Source organism: Hermetia illucens, chromosome 3 (genome assembly GCF_905115235.1).
Source record: "Hermetia illucens chromosome 3, iHerIll2.2.curated.20191125, whole genome shotgun sequence".
Taxonomy (NCBI): Eukaryota; Metazoa; Arthropoda; class Insecta; order Diptera; family Stratiomyidae; genus Hermetia; species Hermetia illucens.
Genome location: NC_051851.1, coordinates 126,215,200 through 126,238,323, shown reverse-complemented (window position 1 = coordinate 126,238,323; position 23,124 = coordinate 126,215,200). Strand labels below are relative to the sequence as shown.

The 23,124-nt window shown below is 40.3% G+C and overlaps 1 protein-coding gene across 5 annotated transcripts in view; it reads right to left on the bottom strand.

The window, feature by feature from the left end:
• Positions 1–472: 472 nt before the first annotated feature.
• The window catches only part of LOC119652274 (trissin receptor), a 463,147-nt gene continuing 440,495 nt past the window's right edge, over positions 473–23,124 (bottom strand). For 2 of the 5 annotated variants that reach the window (XM_038056265.1, XM_038056266.1), the window contains 2 exons: positions 10,236–10,440; positions 473–1,216 (listed from right to left, as the gene is read on the bottom strand). In XM_038056265.1, the coding sequence (XP_037912193.1) occupies positions 1,169–1,216; positions 10,236–10,440 (253 nt within the window). In that variant the 3' untranslated portion in view covers positions 473–1,168. The remainder of the gene's footprint in view (positions 1,217–10,235; positions 10,441–23,124) is intronic. The other 3 variants (XM_038056263.1, XM_038056264.1, XM_038056267.1) reach the window with 2 other exon arrangements.

Below are 23,124 nucleotides of genomic sequence, written 5' to 3'. Positions count from 1 at the left end.
TCTTTACACAGAGTTGTTCATTTAAGTATATCTTCAGATACATATATACATACATAGGTAGTATGTTGAGCACTCCTCCATCTGTACCGTAATTCTCTCGCACCATATTACTATAATAGATACAGCTAATTAATTGTAAACTATCGCAGATGAATGAGTGCCTAAAATGTCATGCAATTTCATTGGGCGGGCTCATTAAGGAAGTTGTTTGATTCAAAGTGCTTGAATTATTGAAATTAATTGTCTTCTTATTAAGTTAACATGGAATTTAGTTGAAAATTATGGGCTTATGCTCTAAAGTAAACCTGCTTTTAATCGATTTCCATACATACTTTTAAACTTCATAATTTGAAGGTAAATATATTTTAAATACTAAGTAAATACGAATATATCACTCACCTGTCCACACGCCTTGATCAAGATCATATCTTTTAAACGTAACTACATTTTGACAACATAGATAAAAACGCAATTTGACAACTTTAAAATATTTTCTTCTTTATTTTAAAATATTTGATAAAAATTATCTAATTACAATAATGGCTTCCTAAGTTACTGTCAATAAGATATCAATACTTCGTTTTTTACAAAACATACTTCAATCTCTGTTCATTATTTACAGGAAGAAATTCGTTAATATTACAATAAATTTCGATGAATTCAGTTCGATTTTGTGCTCTTTCCTAAGTTCAAGGATCACAAGGTTTCAATGTATCGGTAGGTCGACTTGTTGACAAAAGCTAGCACTCCTCTTCCGCAATCTGGGTGCACTCCCTCAATGACTCCATCGGCAAATTTACTGACTGCAGGACCATAGATGCAACATGAGGGCTCTACCCCGTGCGTTCGCATTTCAAAAGTTTTCAATTTTATTTATTTGTTTCGTTCCAAGGACGACGGCGTTTTGCAAATTGAAGTTTTTATTCCAAGTGATGTTGACACAATGGTGCGATTCCAATGAATAAAAATTCAGTTTTTTTCGTCAGTAATTTCCATTCAAGGACCATTCAGACGGCGAGAGTTCCAATTCGGGGAGGGTTCATTGTTCCCGGTGAATATTGTTGGTTTCCATTTAATTTCGTGAAATGTTGTCATGAATTCAGCGATTGTTGTATTGTTGAAATATGCACGGAAGAATTAGAAGTAGAGGAAGAATTATATAACAGCATCACAGTTGGTTTCCTATATGAGTCGAATCGGTCGGTAAAGAATGATTCTATTGAGATAATGAGAATTTGAATTGTACTCGCATTGAAACAACTAACTAAAGTAGTTAATTTGTACGCGAATAGCGGAAATATATATTGTGGAAATGATGTTTGGATTGAGTGAACTGAAATAAGGGTGTTGGTGGATGTACAGAGAAATTTGAAAGAGACTTCTAAATAAATTGTTAAACTGTAATGAGAAAGGGAGTTAGTGAAAATGTATCGTTAAACATTCAAAATACTTTTCAAGATTTTTCTTCTAGATTCTGGTTGGTATAGATAAAAGCCCGAATGATGGGATCATTGGTTATTCCAAGATTATTCCAGATGAATACATTTCTATTAAGTATATTTAGGTGAATCCTCTTAAGACATTCACTTCGTCTTTCTTAAAATAAATGGTCCGATTGAAGATCATTTATTAATTTTCTGGAGCACGTCAGTTCCAGCTGCAATTCTTTTCTTTCCAAGCAAATTTTCTTCTTCATTCAATTAATTTAGCTAAAAAGCTGCTCTCGAATGTTGTATGTAATGATTTTTCCCCCGAAATTAAGGCAACGCCGAGACAGTCTGATTATTAGAGACATCAGCAGAAGAACTTTTTATAAATAGAGGAGACAGGTCGTGGTGGAGTTCGCATCTAGAAATTTATATATAATACTTAAAAGATTGTGAAAAATTCCTGTTACTTGAGGCTAATGAATATCAGCTGAACTTTAGTCTGAAAATGTAACATATAAAGATGGGGATTTTCTGAGTTTCTTGTCTCAAATAATGAAGTTGGATTTATGACAGCCTCAGGGATTTCATAATTGAATTTTTATCGCAATGGTCGCTTAAGCAGTTTTGTGTAAGAGGCTGACTGATATTAAGTATAAAAAATTTCTTCTTCAGAATGAAGTAGTGTACACCTTGCAGTGAATGTACCCGCCCCACACTATCTTTGACAAAATGTGTCGTTAATTTCGGAGGCAAGTCATAAGCCCAAATTTGGCGCTTGAATATTACGTTTTTCTATGCGAAAGAGTTTTGAGAATGAACGCTGCTTTTCTTTTCTGAGTTGAGCAGTTTTTATTTAGGAACGATAGTCTCTTTGTGTACATCAATCTTGAAAATGTCAGACTTCCAGGAAAGTGGAAAGTGATGTGAACGCTCCCGGTACGATATCGCTATACAAAAGTGTTTCCAGGGGAACCAGACACCTCGAAATTGGAAAATCTCCCAAGTGCATTAGCGACATCTGAAGCACAACCGTAAAGACAGTTTAAAATACAGGAACTCCAAATGATATACATATGAGAGACAAAAAAATTTCCAGAGCACTTAACTGGGATGAATCGGTCAAGCTAGACTCTTAAGAGAGCAAATGGTACTTTCGCAGACTCCGCAGTTGAATGGATACGCACTCTTCTGAAAGTACATTATCCCGGGGGACGGGTTATTTAATCAAATAAGGGACCATTTGTCGGTTTTTTAATCCTTTCGAAGTAAAGGTGTTTTCAGTCCTGGAATACTACGGAGGTGGTGGTTACTAGCGAAAATGTAAGTAAATATACTATCCTTTAAGGATGTTGCATGGATGATATCAATCCGATGATGCTAAAGGAAGGTGTGGAGCGCCTTGAGTGACTTCTAGGAAATAAAAGCGTATCTGGCTTCAGACTGTATGCCTACTTCTTGACAGAAGAGTAAGGTAATCTTCGAATGAGTCCAGAAGGTGTAATTTTCCAACTCAGAAGACCCTATTCAGTTTAACTTAACATCATTTTTGCTAAAATGTCTGAAGAGGCCAGTTGAGAACCAGAATTGTCAGAACATTGACGGGATATCAGCGTGGAAAGTCTTGTGAGACGGCTCTTCATTCTTTGCTTTTAAAGGTTGAAATTGCATCAGAAATACCAGTATGCGGTATGTTATTGAAGGAGGTGTTTATAGCTAAATTACGTCAGAAGCAACGACAGACGGCCCTTAAGGAGAATAGTATTTAAGGCCTCCATTTTCCTTTTGTAGAGGACGTAGCTAAATTTTTCATTGATTTGATGAACAGTCGGCATCATAATTGTAGTATATCTCCTGTTTACTACTTGTGTAATATAGGACTTCTACAAAGATTCAGGGTCATTATCCCCCCTCCCCCCTTTCGGTTTTATTTTCGGCAATGTGCTAAACTTCTCCCCCGTGGGAATCGTTATCAATACAATTGATATTTTATTGCTATAGATTGGTGTACGGACAATTAAAAAGGTTCAAGGCAAAGACAAGGAGCATCTAAAAGCCAACAAGTTCCAAGGATCAAAAAGAAAGTCAATCACAGCCACCGTAGGTACGAAAGTGGTGCTCCAAGTGATGGTACTAAAATATTGCAAACCACAACCCTTTTCACAACCTGGGAAAGATGCTACAGTGGGAATCTCAATCGGGTTACTCCCCTTTGTTGTTAATCTGGGAGACCCTCAATGCAGTTTTCGTACAGACATCATCCACAACAACGGCGCGACACCCGGTATCCGGTCTAGGCTTGTTATGGTAAGGAGCTCCAGACATCCTGGTTTTGCGCCGAGGTCCGCCAGATAGATATTACCCTTACAGACTTTCCGGGTTGGATCATCCTCACCCATACGGATTAGGTGTCTCGACTACCGAAACCCATTGGACTGGATTTTATCCAGCCAGACGGTCGTGGTATTGCTCATAGAATTCATCGTTATAGAGGCTACGGAATCGTTCACCTTCATGTAGGGTTGCTGATTTTCCTGGAGTGAAGACCCTTTGGTTGCCAATGATGTTCTGAGCATATGGGGCTGTCTAATATGGCAAGACAGCGGAGATCTTATAGATGGTAGTCAGCAACGTGATAATAGCTATACAACGTGATATACCCCTTTTTACGCATGGGACCGCTAATGCCTGGTTGTCAGGTATTGATTCATTGTCCCCCACCTTGATTATTATTTGAAGAACCGCTTAGTGTAGTTGGCCGCTTCCATATTTAACCAATTCGGCTGTAATTCCATCGGCTCCTGCAACTTATAATTTTCAAGTCGATGAATTGCACAAACTGTTTCTTCCACACTTGGTGGGGGCAGTATTTGACCATCATCTTCAGCTGGCGGGACCTCCAACTCGTCGATATTCTTGTTGAGCTCAACCCATCAGATTTTCCTCTTTGGTTCGGCTTCGAGGTACATAAGGCTTCACCCTGTTGACTGATTGGTAAAACTACCGTGCGTGGTATGGTTGCTCACTGTAGCTTTCCAGTTCACAAGCTTGCTGGCTTTGCCCAGGTTCCCCTTTTCTTTCTGTGAAGTCGCTTCTCCACTCGATTAAGTTCGTGATGGGCCTCTGCCCGTGCCCGCGTTCTCTGAGAGCAGAGAGGCCGGTATGCAGAATTCTTCCGTTCCCAGCTTATATTCATCGTCGAACCAGCCATTCTGCCTTTTTTGCGTCTGCGGCCTACAAACAGGCATGTTAATGAGAACGTTCTTCAGGTGGTTGTGAAGGTCATTGATCGATGCTTCACCTCCAGGATCTCTGTTAACTGCGGTTATTGCGGCATCCATTTCCCCTTTATAGGTGTTACGATTGTGATAGACTCAGCATTCACTCTCACCTGACTGTCAAAGACGCTTCTGTAATTTGAGCCCAGAGCACTATGTCAACAATATAGTCATCAGATTTTTTTAACAACCATTTCGTACGATACTGCTAACTGAATAATCCGCAGCCCATTATCATTGGTGTTTTTATGTAAGGTCGTATCGTCTGAGTACGGGATCCATCCTTGCATAACTGTTAAAATTTCCACGTATGATTTTGATTCTTATCTGGGGCATGGTTCGAGAGTCCGTTCTACTGCCTCCTTCTCCGACTGTGCCGTCTCCAATTTATGTGGCAAGTGCAGAATTCATAGCCTTTCGCTTATATTTTCGAAGCCGATAACTCAGGTTCTATTTCTTAGCCGACTAGGAAACCTACTCCGAGCAGATGGGCTACTGAATGGCCGCTGTAATATACGGTGTAGTGGCTCCTCTCTTGGAAACCTTTATCGCTGGTGCACATTTTTAATAAATGTTTACACACAAAATAAATTCTTGCATCCAGAGTTGAACTAATGATATTGCGGCTTGCCGGTACGTGGATAGGGTTTTTAGTTCAATTGGCGGCCAGGTGCATTGCGAGGTCTTGCAGCGCAATTGGAACTGCCCGAATGAATGTGGATGTGACTGTGGATGGCGGGTTTAACGCAATAGGGTTGATTGTGGTCTTGCCAATAAATCATGAAATCTGGTATAGACAAGTGGAAGAAGAACGCAAGCTTTGGGGAGTGTGCTTATGCTCCAGGAAGCGACGACCAAAAATTGAGTTGTTCGGACAAATTTAAAGTATGACTACACACTTATAAAGCAGTCGAGTGGCACTGATTGATAGCCTAATTTTCATTCAAAATAAAATTGTCTGAAACTGAAGAATTATTATCCCGCTTCATTACGGGTGTGTGCTTGATGTGAAGAGATCGTGCTGTAATCAAATGGAGTTTTTGTTAAATTTTAAATGAAAGCATCAAAATGACGAAATCTAAGGATAGAATGATAATTTTACTAGGCATAATTTAGGATTCCCTTACAAACTGGAAAAAAAATGACAGCTGGAAATCATCCCTTGCAGGGACGCAGCTACAAATCTTGTCGCAAACATGAAGGAGATAAAAAATTGTTGGATTCAATATTTTGAAGAGTTACTTAATACCACGATCAAATCTCCGCACATCGTAGCAGCGGTACAAGCACCTGTCCCCCCACCTTCACTCCAAGAAATCAATGATGCACTTAAAACATTGAGGAACAGCAAAGCGCTGAGTGTGGATAGGATACCTGCGGAGCTACTAAACACGAGGACTATGAGGATGGCGACTAACTCCATGAGCTCATAAGCACTATTTGGTCTGACGAAACTATGCCTGAAGGTTGAGACAAAAGCATAATTTGCCCTATCTATAAAAAAAAGTGTCAAACTCAGCTGCGACAGCTATAGATAGATGTGGTTGTTGTTATAAAGTGATGCCGAAAATAATTAAAATAAGAAGTTTTGCTTACGAATACCAAATAGAATTTCAGATATCCTTAGTAAAACAGATACTGGAGAATTACTGGGAATATAATGTCGACGTCCACTAAATTTTCGTTGACTTCAAGTAAGGATACGACACTTTCGATTGATTGGTACTGTTAAAAATATTGCCGGAATTTGAAGTTCCAGGAATCTGGTTAAACTCATTAAGTTGACAGGGAGTCAGTCTAGCACTCAAGCTACGACAAAATGTTTTGGCACAAACTCCGGAGGCAGGGGGCTTAATCAGCTCAGATAGTGGTCTACGCGGATGATATAAATACCCTGGCAGGATCTAAAGAGACCATGAAGGAGGCCTAAAAGTGAAATGAAATTATGACAAAAACCAGAAAAAAGACGCCAAACAGAGAAAATGAAATTATATGATTAAAACTTCGAACAAGTCAACAGTCTTTCTTACTTAGGCACAACTGTCATACACAACGAAATTGAAGAAATTATCCCACGGATCATGTTTGTCAACAAAACATTTTAACTCATATTGCCGATTCTAAAAAATAAAAATATACAGAGGAAAGCAAAGTTCAACATATAAAAAACTTTGATTGGACCAATGAATTATGCCGAAGAGTAAACAATCGATCGTGAATCCTCTAAGGCACAATGAGGGTGGACGGAGGATGACGAATGATGTCTAATAATGAGTTGTACCTATTATACGGCAAACAGGAAACCTTCATCCATATTAAGGCTAAAAAGCTCCAGTGAGTAAGGCATGTAGAGCGCATATAGGATCAAAAAATGCTCAGTCGTGTACTACGAGAAGCGATGCAGAAAATAATATCGAAATTGGCAGAACAGTCCATCAAGCAAATACAGAGTATGAAAAGGGTGCACAAATCAAGGAAGATGCGGCGTCGCTGCAGAAAACAGAGATTGCAGAATCGTGTCGGATAGTCAACAAGGGGGATTTTCTCGTTGAAAGAGGGGGTCCGCGTAAATTTACGTTATACAGCTTCAAGAGCGCGACAGTCACGAATGCGGATAGGGGATATTTCAGACAAGTTAATTGAAAAGTGCACTGGAGCAATGAATTGAAGTAAAGTTGGAGAAGGAACGTAGGATAAAACAAGAGATTTTGCAAGCTCGATTGATGACGTCAACGAAGTGATTACCCCCAGGTCAGCTGTGAAAAGGATTGCCCGCCAAAAGAGTAGGGAAAGGGGGATGTTGAGGAGGATTTAAGTGAATGGTACATCTGGTGGCATTTGCTGACACCACCAAGTGTGCCAAGTGGTGAGTGAAGGGGGGTTAAATGGAGAGAGTATGGAGAGGAGAATATTATGGTCAATGGGATCAAAGGCCTCGGCGAAATCGGTGTAAATATCGTGCACCGCCTGTCGTAAATTAAAGTATTATGTTTAGCAGCGGAGTGATCAAAAGGTTTGAAGCAGTAGATCGATATTTTACGAAACCATGCTGTTCTATCACAATGCGGTGACCAAACTGCGCGGTCAGCCAATCCTAGACGTAACCGTCGAGGATTTTGGACCAGACGAGAGATGGCACGATAGTTCACTGCTAGTTTACAGTTAATAAGGAAGAGATTAGGAAGCTCATCGGGACCAGGTCCCAAATTGTTGTGGAGATTACTAATGAGGAAGTTAACGAGAGATTTAGAGCAGTCTGCATTAAAAAGAGGCGTTGAAGGCGCAGTGGATGAGGGAGTAAACACGGAAGAGAAGTGAAAACAGAGAAGGTCTTAAGATTGTTGTTGTGAGTTGGCAGTATAATCCGCAAATTTGATGGGAGAAGAAAAAGATTGGGTGCGGTTACGGGAAAGGCGAATGTGGGACCAAAACGGTTTGAAGCTATCGCAGGAAAAGGCGGCCAAGACGCTCAACAAGTGGGGCGCATAGCCTAAGTAGGCACGATCGAATTCATTCTTTGAATTCTTCGTTGTGAGCTAAATTAGATAAGAACAAAGAGGAGATAGGACAGGATATTATAAAGGATATCAAAGCTTGATCACATGTAGAGTTTGATAATTTGTTGATTGACTTTAAAGCTGAGTTGAGACAGTCCGCGCGTTGATCTTTACAGAATGATGCACCCTCTTGGCGTCATAGCTGAGGAGCTCTGCTTCGAATTCAATTGAGGAGTTGTGAGCTTCAATTTTGACATACAGGGATGGTCGAGGAAATACAGAGGTGGCGGTCGGGGAGAGTGCAGTTTAAGGAGTTCTTGGAGATGTTGAAATTCAGAACAGAACAAGTGTTCGTAAAGGAAGTGAGTAAAAGAGGCTTTTGGAAAGAATAACTACTCGGTTTCCGAAATTGATGAACGTGGTTGCACGACCGAAGACAATGGAAACTAAGACCTCGGTAGGCCAAGGACGGACACCGGATTGTAGGGCCATAGAAAAAGGAGGCATTCAATCATGCAACCAATAGTTTATGTACTCTTTGACGAGATATAAGACATTTCTTACTTCAATTCGACGTGCTTCACTCTAAGCAAATTTTAATCAGTACATCCTTCATGGCCTCTCAACTACCAATGCCAGTTATACATTATTTAATTGTGACTATCCAGCATCGTGTATCTGCATTCTGCAGCAGAACCGAGTACACCAGCCGGAATAACTCGGCTTTCATGATTTTCCACCCCCATGGCCCTGAAATATATTTTAATAACGAACTACCATCCTCACCTAAAGATCTTCAGCTAAGCCTGCTTAGTAGAGGATAGCAAACAGGTATGGAAACTTCAGAAGATCAGAAGTGGGTTGAAACCATTCGGTTTAAAGACCGGAGAGTACTACAAAATGCTAAAAGCGAAATTTCAATTTACAGTAGATACACAAATATTTACCCCTACATGAGTGGATAGTCAATGCTCGAAAGGATATTAATAGCAGTAATCTATGGTGGACTTTACGGTCCAAAAGTGTGGACTAACGGCTTCAATTTTTAATTGCAAAATCCCTAAAAAATATGCTAAACCGAATTGTATATGAAATATGCTAAATGATTTCACTACTCCAATAGAGGTTGTTAGGTCGGTATACGAACAGTAGTACTTCCGTATGAGTTAATATAATTCAACTTCCAATCAAAAATGGCCATTTCTTTCTAACAATTTGTAGCAATAAATACCATTCCCCTTCATAAAACCCAACCAAATCTATCAATAAGAGATCAGCATTATATCAGACATCTCATGAAAATGCCGATGGTACGAAAAGTACAGTTTCTAACGCAGGACGCAGAGCTCCTTCCGAAATTTTCCAAAGGTGGCGCCCACTGATTAGGGAACTTGGAAAAGAGAGGTTCAAATCAGAGATACTGTGCTTAGTTTAGAGTAACCAGCTCAATACGAAAATTTCCTGGTAAACGACCTGGCCTTGAGAAACATTTTGGAATCTGCACATATCTACTTAAGAGAAAACAGGCCGGCCCCGGGTGCTTAAATATCTCCAAAATTCTTTTGATTGTGGACGCTTTCGGTATTTCTGCCCAGCGTTTAATTAATTCCATTCTTACTGGAACACATGAATCAGAGTTCAATTAAATTCAGAATAATTAAACTTTATTGCGACGGAAGGATTAAATTATTATAGATCTGCATAAATAATGGGAGCAGATAAAATATTGGCTTTTGACAGAGTAAAGACCAAATTAATCCCCTGGAAATGAGCCAAAATATAGTTATCAGTTGGATTTAAACCATTCCAGCTTATTATGATACATTTTCCAATGATTAAATTTTGAATAATTTCGACAATCCGATAAGTTCATATTATTGGACAAAGCATATTGAAAACAATACATTTTCACTATATTTGGAGCTTGCCATTTGCTACATTTAGTCTATATATTGTTATGAATGTTGTAGGATGGTTACCGAAATAGAAAGTATGGCCAAATTCTAACGAAGGATTATTTGAATAATACTCACTTGTAAGGGTACTCGTTGATGTACCGAAGACTTTCCTTTGCCCTTTTTAAACGAACACAGGAGTAATTCTCGCATGCCTTTCCGAAAGTTTCGACTAAGGAATGCATAAAGTAGGGGGTTCACGCCAGAGTTAAAATATGTCACCAGAAAAGTTAGTGGCGTGAAAAGAGCGTTGAAATTCGAATCACCCTTGTACGTATCCGACCTGTAAATAAAAGAAATATGTGATTAGCACTACAAAAAGTCCTTATTACAAAAGTTTGGGACTTCAATTTGATCAATTAGCTCTTATTAAATCTGAAAAGATGGGCTGCAATCAAAAGTAAGGACTAAAGGTCTCGTCCAAGCCGAAATGTCACGAGATCTGATCAATTAGCTCTGTCCTGGACTATTTTTGGAAAAAATGCGGAGTTTGCTCAAAACGAAGGTTCTGTGGACTAAAAAAAGTAGGAAAACATATGTCCTTATCGACTGGATGCGGGCTTAGGATCCCCAATTCCAAATACAAATCATGAAATCGGAAGCTGGGCGCTTCGTGTGTAAAGGTTTTGTGTTCATGTTATGTGAGAAACTCTATATGCACAGTTGTGTGGTTCAAGTAAGTGTTGAGTTTTCAAAAAAGCATTTTCAACTATTATTATCATCCACTTTGTGGTCAACTTGGTATACTCGATGCGAATAGACTTCAGTGTTCAAAATGTTAGAGAGACCGACGAATGTTCGAAAATAAGATTTAATTCGTTTTTTGTTGTGCTGCCCAAGACGACAGTGTCAGAAACTATAACGCAATTAATTGGTCAGTATGTTGGGTGACTCTAGATATGGAGTCAAAGTCCCAGTTCTTCGATATGGCAGCCCGAGGCTTTTGGCAACTGGATGTGATTCGTATGGAACTCCTGAACTTGAATTCTCTAGCCATAATAAATTTTCTACCAAGTATTTTCAAGCAGCTTGTGCCTTGTGAGTTGGGGTTTAAGTATACACTCACACCCTTACCTGCTTGTCGTAAGAGGCAACTACAAGGATAGAAACCATCACTGCAACTGTTGCTCGGCAGCGAGAGACCAATTTTGGTAATTGAACGGGAGATACACTGAGTAACTCCCCTGAGAATATCGATGAGCATTGGGCTGTCATCGAAAATCCTCTTTTCTCATGTGCCATGTGTAGTCGTCGAAGAGGTTGAAGACCGCTACTAATGAAGGTGGACTTGAGGCGCTCAAATTCCGATACCGAGCGAAATCCCGAGAAGGTCAGCGTAGTGTGCGCGGCGAGGAAGGGGAATTTGCTATTGCACTGATTAGAGAAGCGGAAGATCCCGCAGAACGCAATGACTTCATAATGATGATTGTTAAGATTCCAAAGAAGGATTACTGTTTTAAATGTGACAATTTAATGGGTGTTTGCGTGCTCCATGTCGTCGCAAAGTAATTCTGGAACGCATTAAAGAACATCTTAGGAACTTGGTCGACAGAGGACAGGTCGATCTCTCCTCTGTGTCGTGGATGCTATATTCTGCACCGACGACATCGAAACCCTACAGATCATTTTGGAACAGTGCGTAGAGCGGAACTAGTAGCTATCACCAGAGCGACATGATGGCGCAAAATGTAACATCACGTAAAATCTCAGAGGTGCAGGGCGAAGTCCTTCTTCTTGTTATCGGTGACGCTTTTCATGCTGCCTTGTCCGGAGGACGTGGAGAAAATCTACGAACTATGGTATCTTTCCCTAATCACCTCGATTACGCTGGTACGCTGTTTGCATTCTCATCGGCTCATGGACTTTGGCTAAATGGCTCTGGGTTTGGAATTATAGGCAGGTAGAGTTGGACTGAAGGTCAGTCTGACAGGTTATCGCACTTTCCTTATATGTGCGTTAATGTGCAAAGCATCGAAAGCGTCGGTCAATTTCCATATTTTGGAAGAGATGTTGATGGTGGCCCCGAACTGGGTGTTGCCCAACAATTAACAGCGCTAAATGTGCTTTCGCTGCCTTGTCTGGAATCTGGAAATGCAGTTATCTCAACACAAGATCAAGTTGAGACTATTCTGTGCTAGTTCTCTTTCTCTGTTGCCATATGGGAGTAGTACATGGAAAATCTTCAAAAGCTCCAAGTTTTCGTTAGTATCTGGCCGGCGTCGTATCACTAGAGTGCGCTGGCCTGATGCTTATCTCAAAGGATTCTTCCTTGGCCGCCGCAAAAGCGTGCTTGGCGCAGAATAGTAGAGGAGGAGTGCGAGCATCTTGGGGAGTCATTGGGGGTACTAAAGGGCATTTCCGCGAATGATGTCGCTTAGGTGTAGTTGACGCGCTATGCACCACCAAGGGGTGAATGGCAACCATATATACATATATATTGTGTTTGTAAGATGGATAGAGATGCGTGGCCTCCGAGCTCTGTAGAAGTGTGTTGTTCTCGACTCCCCCGTCTAACGGAATATCCCAAATTGGTTTAGGTATCTCAGAATTACAATTGTAGATTTGATTTTGTCCAAGCTGAATCACATCACTACAAAGAAGCTGATGGTAGATGTGTCCATAGACAGAGCACTCCCATAGTTGATATTTCGTGGATTCGGTTTCGTCATTGCAGGATGCATGTGACGCTATCTATTGCAACTGAATCGTATCGACACCAACAATATAATATCCGCAGAGCACTTACACCGAACATTTTTGCTGGATTTCGCGACCTCATTACAGAATGGATACGTATCATCTTTTAAAATTCCTATTGTGAACATGTGTGCAGCTAGTGAATTACAACCAGCTACAATGCCCACTTTACTTCTGCAAGTCTTCCTGGCTCTCCCTAGTGTGTCTAGCGGCATTTAGACTCTGTTGTTTGCTTTATGGGACGCTTCCTCCCATTTTCTGATAGTTGCATTAACACTTATTTACACCCAAACATATAATTCCGAATGGCCCAAGTTGATTAATGCGCTTATAACTACGCCGGATGTGGTAGTTATTGCACAAACAGGTTTTTACACTAAAACCAGTTTACAATGGAAACTCTTCTGTATGAGCTTATTCCACTGCACTACGGATGCAGAAGCGAACACCAGCCTAATGATAGCAGCATATATTCACATTACTACATAGGTCTGAGTCCCCATGTCGGGGCGAAGGTACGCCTGCATTGCCTATGGACAGGGAGGCCTCCTTTCAGCTCTGCCTGTACATGTTTGTTCCAAGAAGTTTCTTATCTTAAATGACTCCCAGATATTTGACTTCTTCAAAGAGGTAAGGGGTTATTTCCCTGAACTCTGGAAGGCAAAACCACTCACTCTCTTCCGTTAGTAACATCGCGGCGGCGCGTGGTATATTTCTACACATCGTCCTGAGATCTCTGCAGCTAGTACAGCCAGTACGTGAATGCATAAGCTTGAGCGACTGTTGGCTGATTTGGCAGTCCACATATTTGTGATTCTCCTTTCGTTGATTCTGTCGTCATATTGCGTTAGCATAGCATAGATTCATCGACATCATACACTCTGACTGCTTCAGAATGTTTTTGGTAGGGGCACAGTCAAAGCTCCTTTAATGTCAGTGAATATCTCCATCGCATATTCGCCTTTCAGAGTTGCGTCCCGTACTTTTGAAACCAAAGAATAAATGACAGACTCACAGGAGTTTCCACGCTGATAAACATGTTGGTTTGCATTTATTAGGTGTTATGTTACCCCCTTCTCGTGAATGTGATGCTCGACCAGTCTTTCCAGATATTTCAGCGAGAATGATGTCAAGGTGACGTGTGTGAAGTTCCTTGGGTTTGAATAGACAACTTTTCCATGTTTCGGCATAAGCACTTAACACATCTTAACCCTCTTCCAAGAGGTGGACACCTTGCCTACTCATGCTAGAAAAATACTTCTTAAAAGTCGCGCTAGTAACTTCTTCAGCATTGCTGGATGGATGCCATCCATGTAACATGCTTTGAACTGCCCAAAAGACAATATAGTAGCTCTCGCTTTTTCAGGATTTTTTCTACGGCAAATTATTAATTCTGATTTTAATTATTCAAATCGGCCAACTGTCTGTCTACTGGTCTGTCGAACTAATTTTCAACATCATTTTGGGTTGAACCTAAGGACGAGATCCCTATACAAGCTGGGCGGTGTCACCCGCAAATGTAGGCATGTAGTATATCGAATAAAAGGTCTGATTTAGTACTTTCAGTAGCTGATATTAACTTCAAAGGGAGAGGAGTGCGCTGGCAGGAAAGTGATCATTTCTTTGACGGAATCGTTCTCAGAAATTACCGGAATGGAAATGGAAAACTGGGAAAAAGTATGGTGTTGCCCTTGTCTGGTGTCTAGATTCCAAGATACCCTCTATATGGATATATAGAGGCAGTTGGGTAACTTATGAAAATGAGTCCTATCTCACTTCAGTTTAGTCAGTCAACCGATACCAAATTGAGGGCTTGTTCATGAAGTACTAATTGAGACTTATCGTTTGATAATCCACACGGCTATGTTAAGAGAGAAAAAAATTGGCACCCCTCTCTGCGTTTGTATGATGTCTCTCCCTTCTTAAATCCCATACTAAATCATGCCTTTCAATGTATGTGTGGAATTTTTTGATCGCATGTAATAGCCAAATTTCATTTTGATAGGATTAACCGTTTCTGAGAAAAGTGCATATGAAAACAGGTGGGCGGTCACCCTGAGCGATATATGGTGAATCGATTTTAGTGGGGGTTTGTTTTTGAAGCAAAACCTTAAAGAATGGAAAATTTCCTGATTATTATAACTGGATTATATTCCAAGTGGTGGAAAGATCAAATGGACCATAGTTCTCGAAACATCCCCACGCGCCATTGTGTGATTTCCACTTTTCTATGCCAAACAGTACTAGCACAATCCACTCATTGGTCGTCTTAGGATAGTGGGTTTAATTGCATGATATAATTCGCAAACGGGGTCAGCGGCCTTGCGTAATGTGTGATCTACCGACTGCCATTTCTGCCTTCTAATCAATATGTCCACAGATGTCCGGCGCGTGCGCCAACCGATTTCTTCATTAGTTACTGTATGAGTCCTCAATACCCCGATGACACTTCGCAGACATGAATTGACAGAAGCTTCGAGCTTTTAAATACCAGTGGCTGTCATTTTCCATGTACTTCTCTCACACAGAACATACATAGCACACTCAATAGAATCAATTTGATGTTAGTGCTCAGATAGTTAAATTTCCAAATATATTTGGCTTTAAAAACGCTAGCTGCTCTCTTTTATCAATTTAAACTTGATGCTTTTTGATTATAATTTAGATACTGCACTCACACGTTAACATACATTCTCTAAGATATTAATTGAAAGGAACTAAAGAAAATTGTAAAATTTCCACTGCACACGTCGGCGTATACCTAATGGTGACGATAAAAACTTTCCTAAAGAATGGCAGGCACGCCATACAATTTAATTAGATAGAATAAAGGTAACAAGGTAGGAATTCTGAAATGCAAAAGTTTTCGGAAGTAAGTAGACAGTGCAGATAAACTTTTTGCATAAAGTGAAAGGCTACGAGCAACAGAAAATGGGGTACTTGCTGGTACTTAGCTCCACGTTTTTTGATGCATTGTTGCTTCTTCCTCGTTTTGGGAAATTTGCTGCAAACATGAAAGGCTTTTATATATTTTAAGATGGATAATACAGAGTGGCACTCATTTAATAAAGTTGACTTCTGCTAACCGAGACAATTGGTGTTGCTAAATGAGTTTTTAACCAGAATATAATACACTGCGTACTTATTACGTTAGAGAAGAGCGTATATCTCTATTTCGTAATAAAACTTCCGAAAATATTGCCAATGGTTTTCTTTTTTTTCATCGGCGACATCTTAAAGCCGTTACCCATATCAAGGTGAATAAGGATTTAGATTCAGATCACCGCTACATCTACTCTTCTTTGAATGATTCAGAGCTTTTGACAACGTCAGCATAAAATGCTTTGCGTAGGATTACCTAGTGTTCCAAAAAAACTAACAGTTGTTATTAGAGCGACACATGATGGCGCAAAATGTCACATGTTTCATTGATTTGAAAAAGTATCAGGGGAAATTTCATTGCCAGTTTCCTACAATGCCTTCCGGAAACCATTTCTTGAAAAAATGTGCAGTATATGGACCTGTAGTCCGAGTGAATGCTTTAGATGTTCAGCCAGGTTAAGGGTCACCAATTGGCGAGGCATACACTTATAGGTTGCGTGGGACCTCACACAATAATCCTTTTTCTGCCGAGAAGTAAGTGTACTTAGGATGGTTATCCTACTGGAGGACACAGGCTTGTTCTATGCTTAAAATGACGTTTTGTAACAAATTAAAATGCAATATATTAGAGTACACTTCATTTTTATGTTATAGTCAATAAATGCCAGTCTATTGACTCTGGTCGCTTTGAAGCCCCAATTTAACTCATTCCTGCTACCATGCTTGATGATTGCATATATGTCGCGTATTGGGTCAAACAGGTTCTATTTACTTTTGCCAGACGCTACAGAGGTGAATACTACAGTCTAAGATTTTCATAGCACGTTTATTCACCAAGGCAGACTGTTTTCTCGATTAGTTTCGAAAATAAACGGTTTTCTTTCTAACGGCCGACTAAAATACTTTCAAACTGAACGCGCCTGCCGTACATGTCCCGACATCTTCTTCCAATATTGTGACATTTTCAAACGGACTTTTCTGTGAATTGTGAACGAGGTAGGGACGGGGAACTGGCAGCGTCCGAAGCGGTTCGTACTACTTTATGTTCAACTTAGTGTGCTATTTCAAGCTTTGAATTATTCGATGGACTGCATTTACCTAATCTGCTACTTTCTGTTTGTGATCTTACGACCTATATCATAAAGTGACGACAGGCACCCTAACGTTACCAGTTCAACTTTTCGGTCATTTTGTCATTCATCAAAACGTGATATTGCCAAATATTAATTTCGATTCGGTTTCTGTTGAAAAGGACTGAAAATTACCTATTTAACAAAAGTATTGAAAAAAGTCATTCAGGCTCTGATGAACTTCAAAATGTACTTAATTTAGCAAAAAACAGCACTGGTTATCAACAAAGGGAAGATGCTTCATTCTTCGCATATATGAAGTTAGACACGGTCAGAAGGAATTCATTTAGAATTTCTTCTTCACATATCTCACTTTCCTTCTAATAAATATTTGGTCAATTCAATATTCGCGAATGGTTATGAGCTTAAGCTTGCATATCAACCTTTGAATTGCATTTCCTAATTTGCTAGAATACCTTGAGCAAGTGGAAAGGTGGCTTAAAGTCTGGAAGATAAAGGTGACAAACATAAGAACCGTCACATTACCACTGGGCAGGAGGCAGTGCCTCGCATAAACATTGTAGAATACTTATTTGCTTGCATTCGTTGTTTAATTGGGAGAAGATCATCATTTAAGACTTTTAAATATTCATCATCATCATCAATGGCGCAACAACCGGTATCCGATCTAGACCTCCCTTAATAAGGAACTCCATACATCCCGGTTTTGCGCCGAGGTCCACCAATTCGAATTCCCTAATAGCTGTCTGGCGTCCTGACCTACGTCATCGCTCCATCTCAGACAGGATCTTCTTTTTCTATCGCAGATATTGTCCTTATAGACTTTCCAGGCTGGATGATCCTCATTCATACGGATTATGTGACCCGGCCACCGTAACTCATTGAGCCGGATTTTATCCACAACCTGGCGATCATGGTATTTTGAAGGGCTCACCAGATTCTTGTTCGCTAACAAAGAAATCTGTGGAAGACATGCTCTCTATTTCAGTGAAAAGTTTGCACCAAGTATTTACGGCGTGGTCAGCCAGAAAGGATAGCAACTCCCTGTCGGTAACACTGTTGCCTAATTCTTCCAGAAAACGGCAAAGGAATGCTTGGTAGAAAGTAACTTCAGTTGCAAAGGAGAGGGTACTACATGCTTGTCTGTCAGAATCTTCTCATCCGCCTTTACGAGAAAAAGCGAAAGAAATGGAAGCTGTTGATGTGAACGCAACTGGTCTAATACCGGTAGCTGGAAACAAATCCATGCAGCTCGGACACCATGAATATGAAAGGCTCGCAGCTGATGACAAGGAAAGGCACTAGGATAGAAAGCGAGGTTCCCGTGAATGACGACGGCTTTGCTACACCGCCAAATGTGGCGATATCCAGAGCAAACGGACGCAAGAAAACGGGGCTAGTAACTTGGGCGAGATCCACATTCGAGCAGGCTCTTCAGTTAGCGCCAATTTTCACCTTAGACTACACTTATGTCTACAAACTTAAAGGTTAGTCAAATTATCCTGCATCATGCCCAAGCCTTTTCCTATCTATTGGCAGCAAGGCTGAAGGCGAAAGTGTTGTAAGAGGCATTGGGACACTGCCAGCGCGATTGTTACCAATGAAAAGGCGAGAGCTCCTATACTATCCTTTGAATATTTTAAAGCACCTGACACGGATGGCCCCTAGGCAGCCATTCTATTGAAGAGTGTAGAGCATTGGAAACTGGAAAAGATGATTGTACAAATCCAAAGAACCTCAAACAAATCAGCTTAACATCATTTTCGCTGAAATATTAAAAACTAAATTTTTGGTGTCGCGAGTTCATTCGAACAGCGATAAATACACGCTTTATTACGGCGATTGACATAAATTTGCCATGTGACTTGCCATGTGTTCAACACTATTATTTCTAAACGACTCCGAATATCAAAAAATCACTTTATCTTTATATTCTACACTATATTTAGATACAATTCGATTCCGCGGATCCGACACACGGGATGACCCCCTTAAACAGTTAAATCTTAAAAAGCTAAGTTAAATATAGTAAAAATTCGTCTAGGCAAAGAAGTCAAATACGTAGATGTCAACTTCGATTGACATTTAAATTGGAAACAGCTTTTTGAAATTACACGGACTAATAAACGAAATGTCAAAACTTAGTCTGGAATTCAAGGGTCTTCCCTGTAAAGCGATGCGCTTGTGGAAGCATATGCCAATGCGCCTTTATACCACTTAAATGTTGATTTGGTTGTTTCGTATTCCTCTTCGGAAATCGGATGCTCGGTGCTTCAGTTATGAAAGGCTTTGTTAAGTTTTTATGGGAAAATATTTGGGTATACGATGGTTCATTTATACATAGCTCGTAGTGTATATACCTTTAATATACTCGATATTAATTTTGATGTGGTACTGACATTTTATCTGCTAGAGAGTATTTGACGCGAAGTAGGCATAGCCTATTATAAATTCGTTAGTAATAGTAGGATTACTACACTTTCCAGTATGATTCCTCATATCAAAACCTGTATTAACGCGAAATTTTAAGGATCTGAATTGGGGCGGGATGGTGCACCTCTCCTTTGCGTATATGGGGGCCCACTTTAACGAGGAATGATATAATTATGTGGGGGTTTATAGTTTCCACCTTTCTACGAAATTTCGTGTTAATAGGTGTAAGCATTTCTGAGAAAAGTCCGCGTGACAGACAGACAGCCAAACAGACATTGAACCGATTTTAATTAACTTTTGGTTTCTACGAAAGCTTAACAAATGTAATGTGATAAAAAATTTGCAGATAAAATCAAAAGCATCTTTGCACTTTATTTCAATATGTATTGCTATTCGAAACCGAAAAATAATCGTCTTCTACACGCTTGTTTGCAGATATGAAGCAATAATAGCCACCCTGGAGTATTGCTGGCACACAGGATCTGAGCATTTAGAGCAAAAGAAAGGTATTCTACGCCACAACCTTTCGCTACCTTGCGAACGAAGTTTGTATTATTTTCTACGGTAACAATGTATTCCATGTGTAAATTTGGCTCTGCTACGATACAGAAATCGCTGTGGATCGACAGTGATATTTTCAAGTAGGTTGCGAAACATATTGAATCAAAAAATTGCAGGTATCATAAATTGAGGGGTGTTTGTTGGTTTTTGGTTAAATGAACTTGTACGTTCATTATCAATGAATTATCATTATATCTTAACAAAATATAGGTTTGTATGCCACAGAACTTTCGATTTCTGCATATTATTATAATACGCACAATTGCATTGTCCAAAAGTATACCAATTAGCTCTTTTGTTTGTTATTTATAAAGGTTTTCCCGATTCCATTTTCCAACCCCATTTCTTGGATAATATTTCGTTTCCTTGGTAATGACGAATACAATTTTTGAGTGAAAAGAGTTTTTTGAACACCTCAATCAGTATCGAATTTCGTTCATCGCTCCAATTCGAAAATACTTAAGGTTATGATGAAACAGAAGGCTGAGTACAGCTGGTTCATTTCTGATCCATTTACTGCCGTCTTTGCGGAAGAAGGACCTACGGATTACAGTTAAACCCTATGTTTCAGGCTACGCTTCCTTATCTTTGGGATGCAGAATAGCATTGTAAAGATGCTCTGAGCCGCAAGGGAGTGGAAAACATCCTGGCATTCTGGATGGGCAAAAATGCTAGAAAGTAAGCAAATAGAGGTACCGACAGGTACAAATTCTATTGTCATGAACATCACTAAAGGCTGTCCACAAGGTAGGGTGCTATCGCCGCTGATCTGGAGTATGATAGTGGATGAACACCTGGATGTGTTAACAAATACTGGAATCCAAGTCCAGGGTTACGCGGACGACATGGTTTTAATCTGTAGGGGCAAACATGAAGATACCCTGTATGATAGAATCCAAACTGGACTCAGGGTTACTAATACCTTGTGCAGGAAGATGGGACTGCGGATCAATTCAGCCAAAGCCACCATAGTACCATTCACTAGGAGGCGTAAGCTTGATCACCTGAGAACCATAACATTACATGATATGGAGGTGAAACGAGAAACAGAAGTCTTTGGGAATTACGCTTGACCCAAAATTCCTCTGGAAAACACATGTCGGAAAGCGACGAGGGCTTTGATGACTTGTATAATAGATCCATAGCAGGAAAAAAATGGGGTTGCAGCCCGAAGATACTACACTGAATATATGCTGCAATAGTAATAATAATAATCGTTGGCGCAACAATCCATATTAGATCAGGGCCTTGAAATGTGTTAGAGCACTTCATTCAAGACTGTAACGGTACACTACAGTATATTGTAGGAGACAATGTGGTCAGCATTGCGCTCGCCCGAGATTATTACCCTGATTTGACTCAGGTACTCATTCACAGCTGAGTCGACTGGTATCCGACGTCAAACCACGATACAAATCCCACTGCCACCTGTGAGATTTAAACCGCGACCTTCCGTACGACAGCCTTGTGCTCTAACCACTCAGCTATCCGGACAGGCAATAGTAAGGCCAATGATTATATATGGAACGGTAATCAGGACAGAAAGAACACACAAGCAGGGAAATATATAAGCTCCAAAGGCTGACCTACATGTCTATCAGTGGGGCAATGAGGACATGCCCAACGGTATCCCTGGGGGTCCTCCTGGGATTAACCCCTCTGCATCTGTACATACAGATGCAGGCAAGGAGGGTAATAATCAGGATGGCCGGTAGTATGAGTGAGGTGGGGAGCTGCTTAAATCGAAGGAAGATTGATATTCTTTCTAGGTGGTATCCCGAATTACTGACACCAAGGGATAACATGACAACGAGGTTTCACTTCGATAAGAAGTTTGAAACACGTTGGAGTAACAAGGCAAACTGGGAGAGCGTGGCTGCGACATACGGCGTAAACCATCAACCGAGGGACGAGGTGGCGGTGTCATTGGTCCAAGGAAAATGTACTTTGAGCCAATGGGTAGGTACACTAGCATATTCCAGGTGGAAATATACACCATAGACAAATGTGCCTCCTTTAATCTCCAAAGAAACTACAGGGGGCAGAACATAGTTATTCTCACCGATAGCGTAGCAGCGATCAAGGCACTTAGGTCCAACTAGGTGAACTCTAAACTGGTTTGGGAATGCCTTGAGAGATTGAATACACTCGGCTCGTCCAACAAGGTGTGGATACTTTGGGTTCCAGGCTATGCTCGGTTGGAAGCCAACGAGGCAGCGGACGAACTTGCCAAGAAGGGAGCATGGACGCCTTTACACAGACCAGAACCCTCCTGTGGAATCGGAAACGGTTTCATGGCTATGACTCTAAGAAATGAAGAGGAACGGTTGAGGGAACTATACTGGGCGGGCCTATCAGGAGCAGTCCAGGGTGCTTATTGGGGGATACGAACGCATGCGCACATAGGAATTTTCAAACCTCACCAAAAATAAACTCCGAATCATAGTGGGAATTCTCACTAGTCATTGTCGGCTGAACTATCACCTAGGGAAGCTAGGAATATATACGGACACTGCCTACAGGCTTTGCGAGGAGTATGACGACGCCCTGGGACAGTGTCTCGCACTTGTGCAAAGTAGGTCGAGGCATCTGAGAGAATATAATCAAAATATAAAGTTTTATTCTTAGAAAAGAAGTTTTTATTTCCATAGCAGACACTAAATTTCCTTTCTTAGCTTCAAATATTCGAAAAATATCTACGAATGAAAATATTTCAACTTGAAACTGCTATTTTATTTTCAATTAAAAAATTATTCCCCCTGGTAACACATATGAATTCAATGGTTACTACTTCATTTACTTCTATTACAGCTACACCATCAAACCATCTTACTTTCAAGCGTCCTTACATTCTCACTTTATTTGCAAATTTTCCAAACTTGGAAGACGCGTGACAACGCAATGAAATCACTTCTCCAATTGAAAGAACACAACCCGCTTTGCATAAGCAATTTTCTACTAAGGCTGGCAAAAGACGTGATATTTGGAAAACTTTTCAAGTGAAAAACTTTAAACGACATTTTTCCGAGATTCAAATGTGTAAGTCCTGCACAAATTGCTCCAGAACAATATGAAAGTTAACT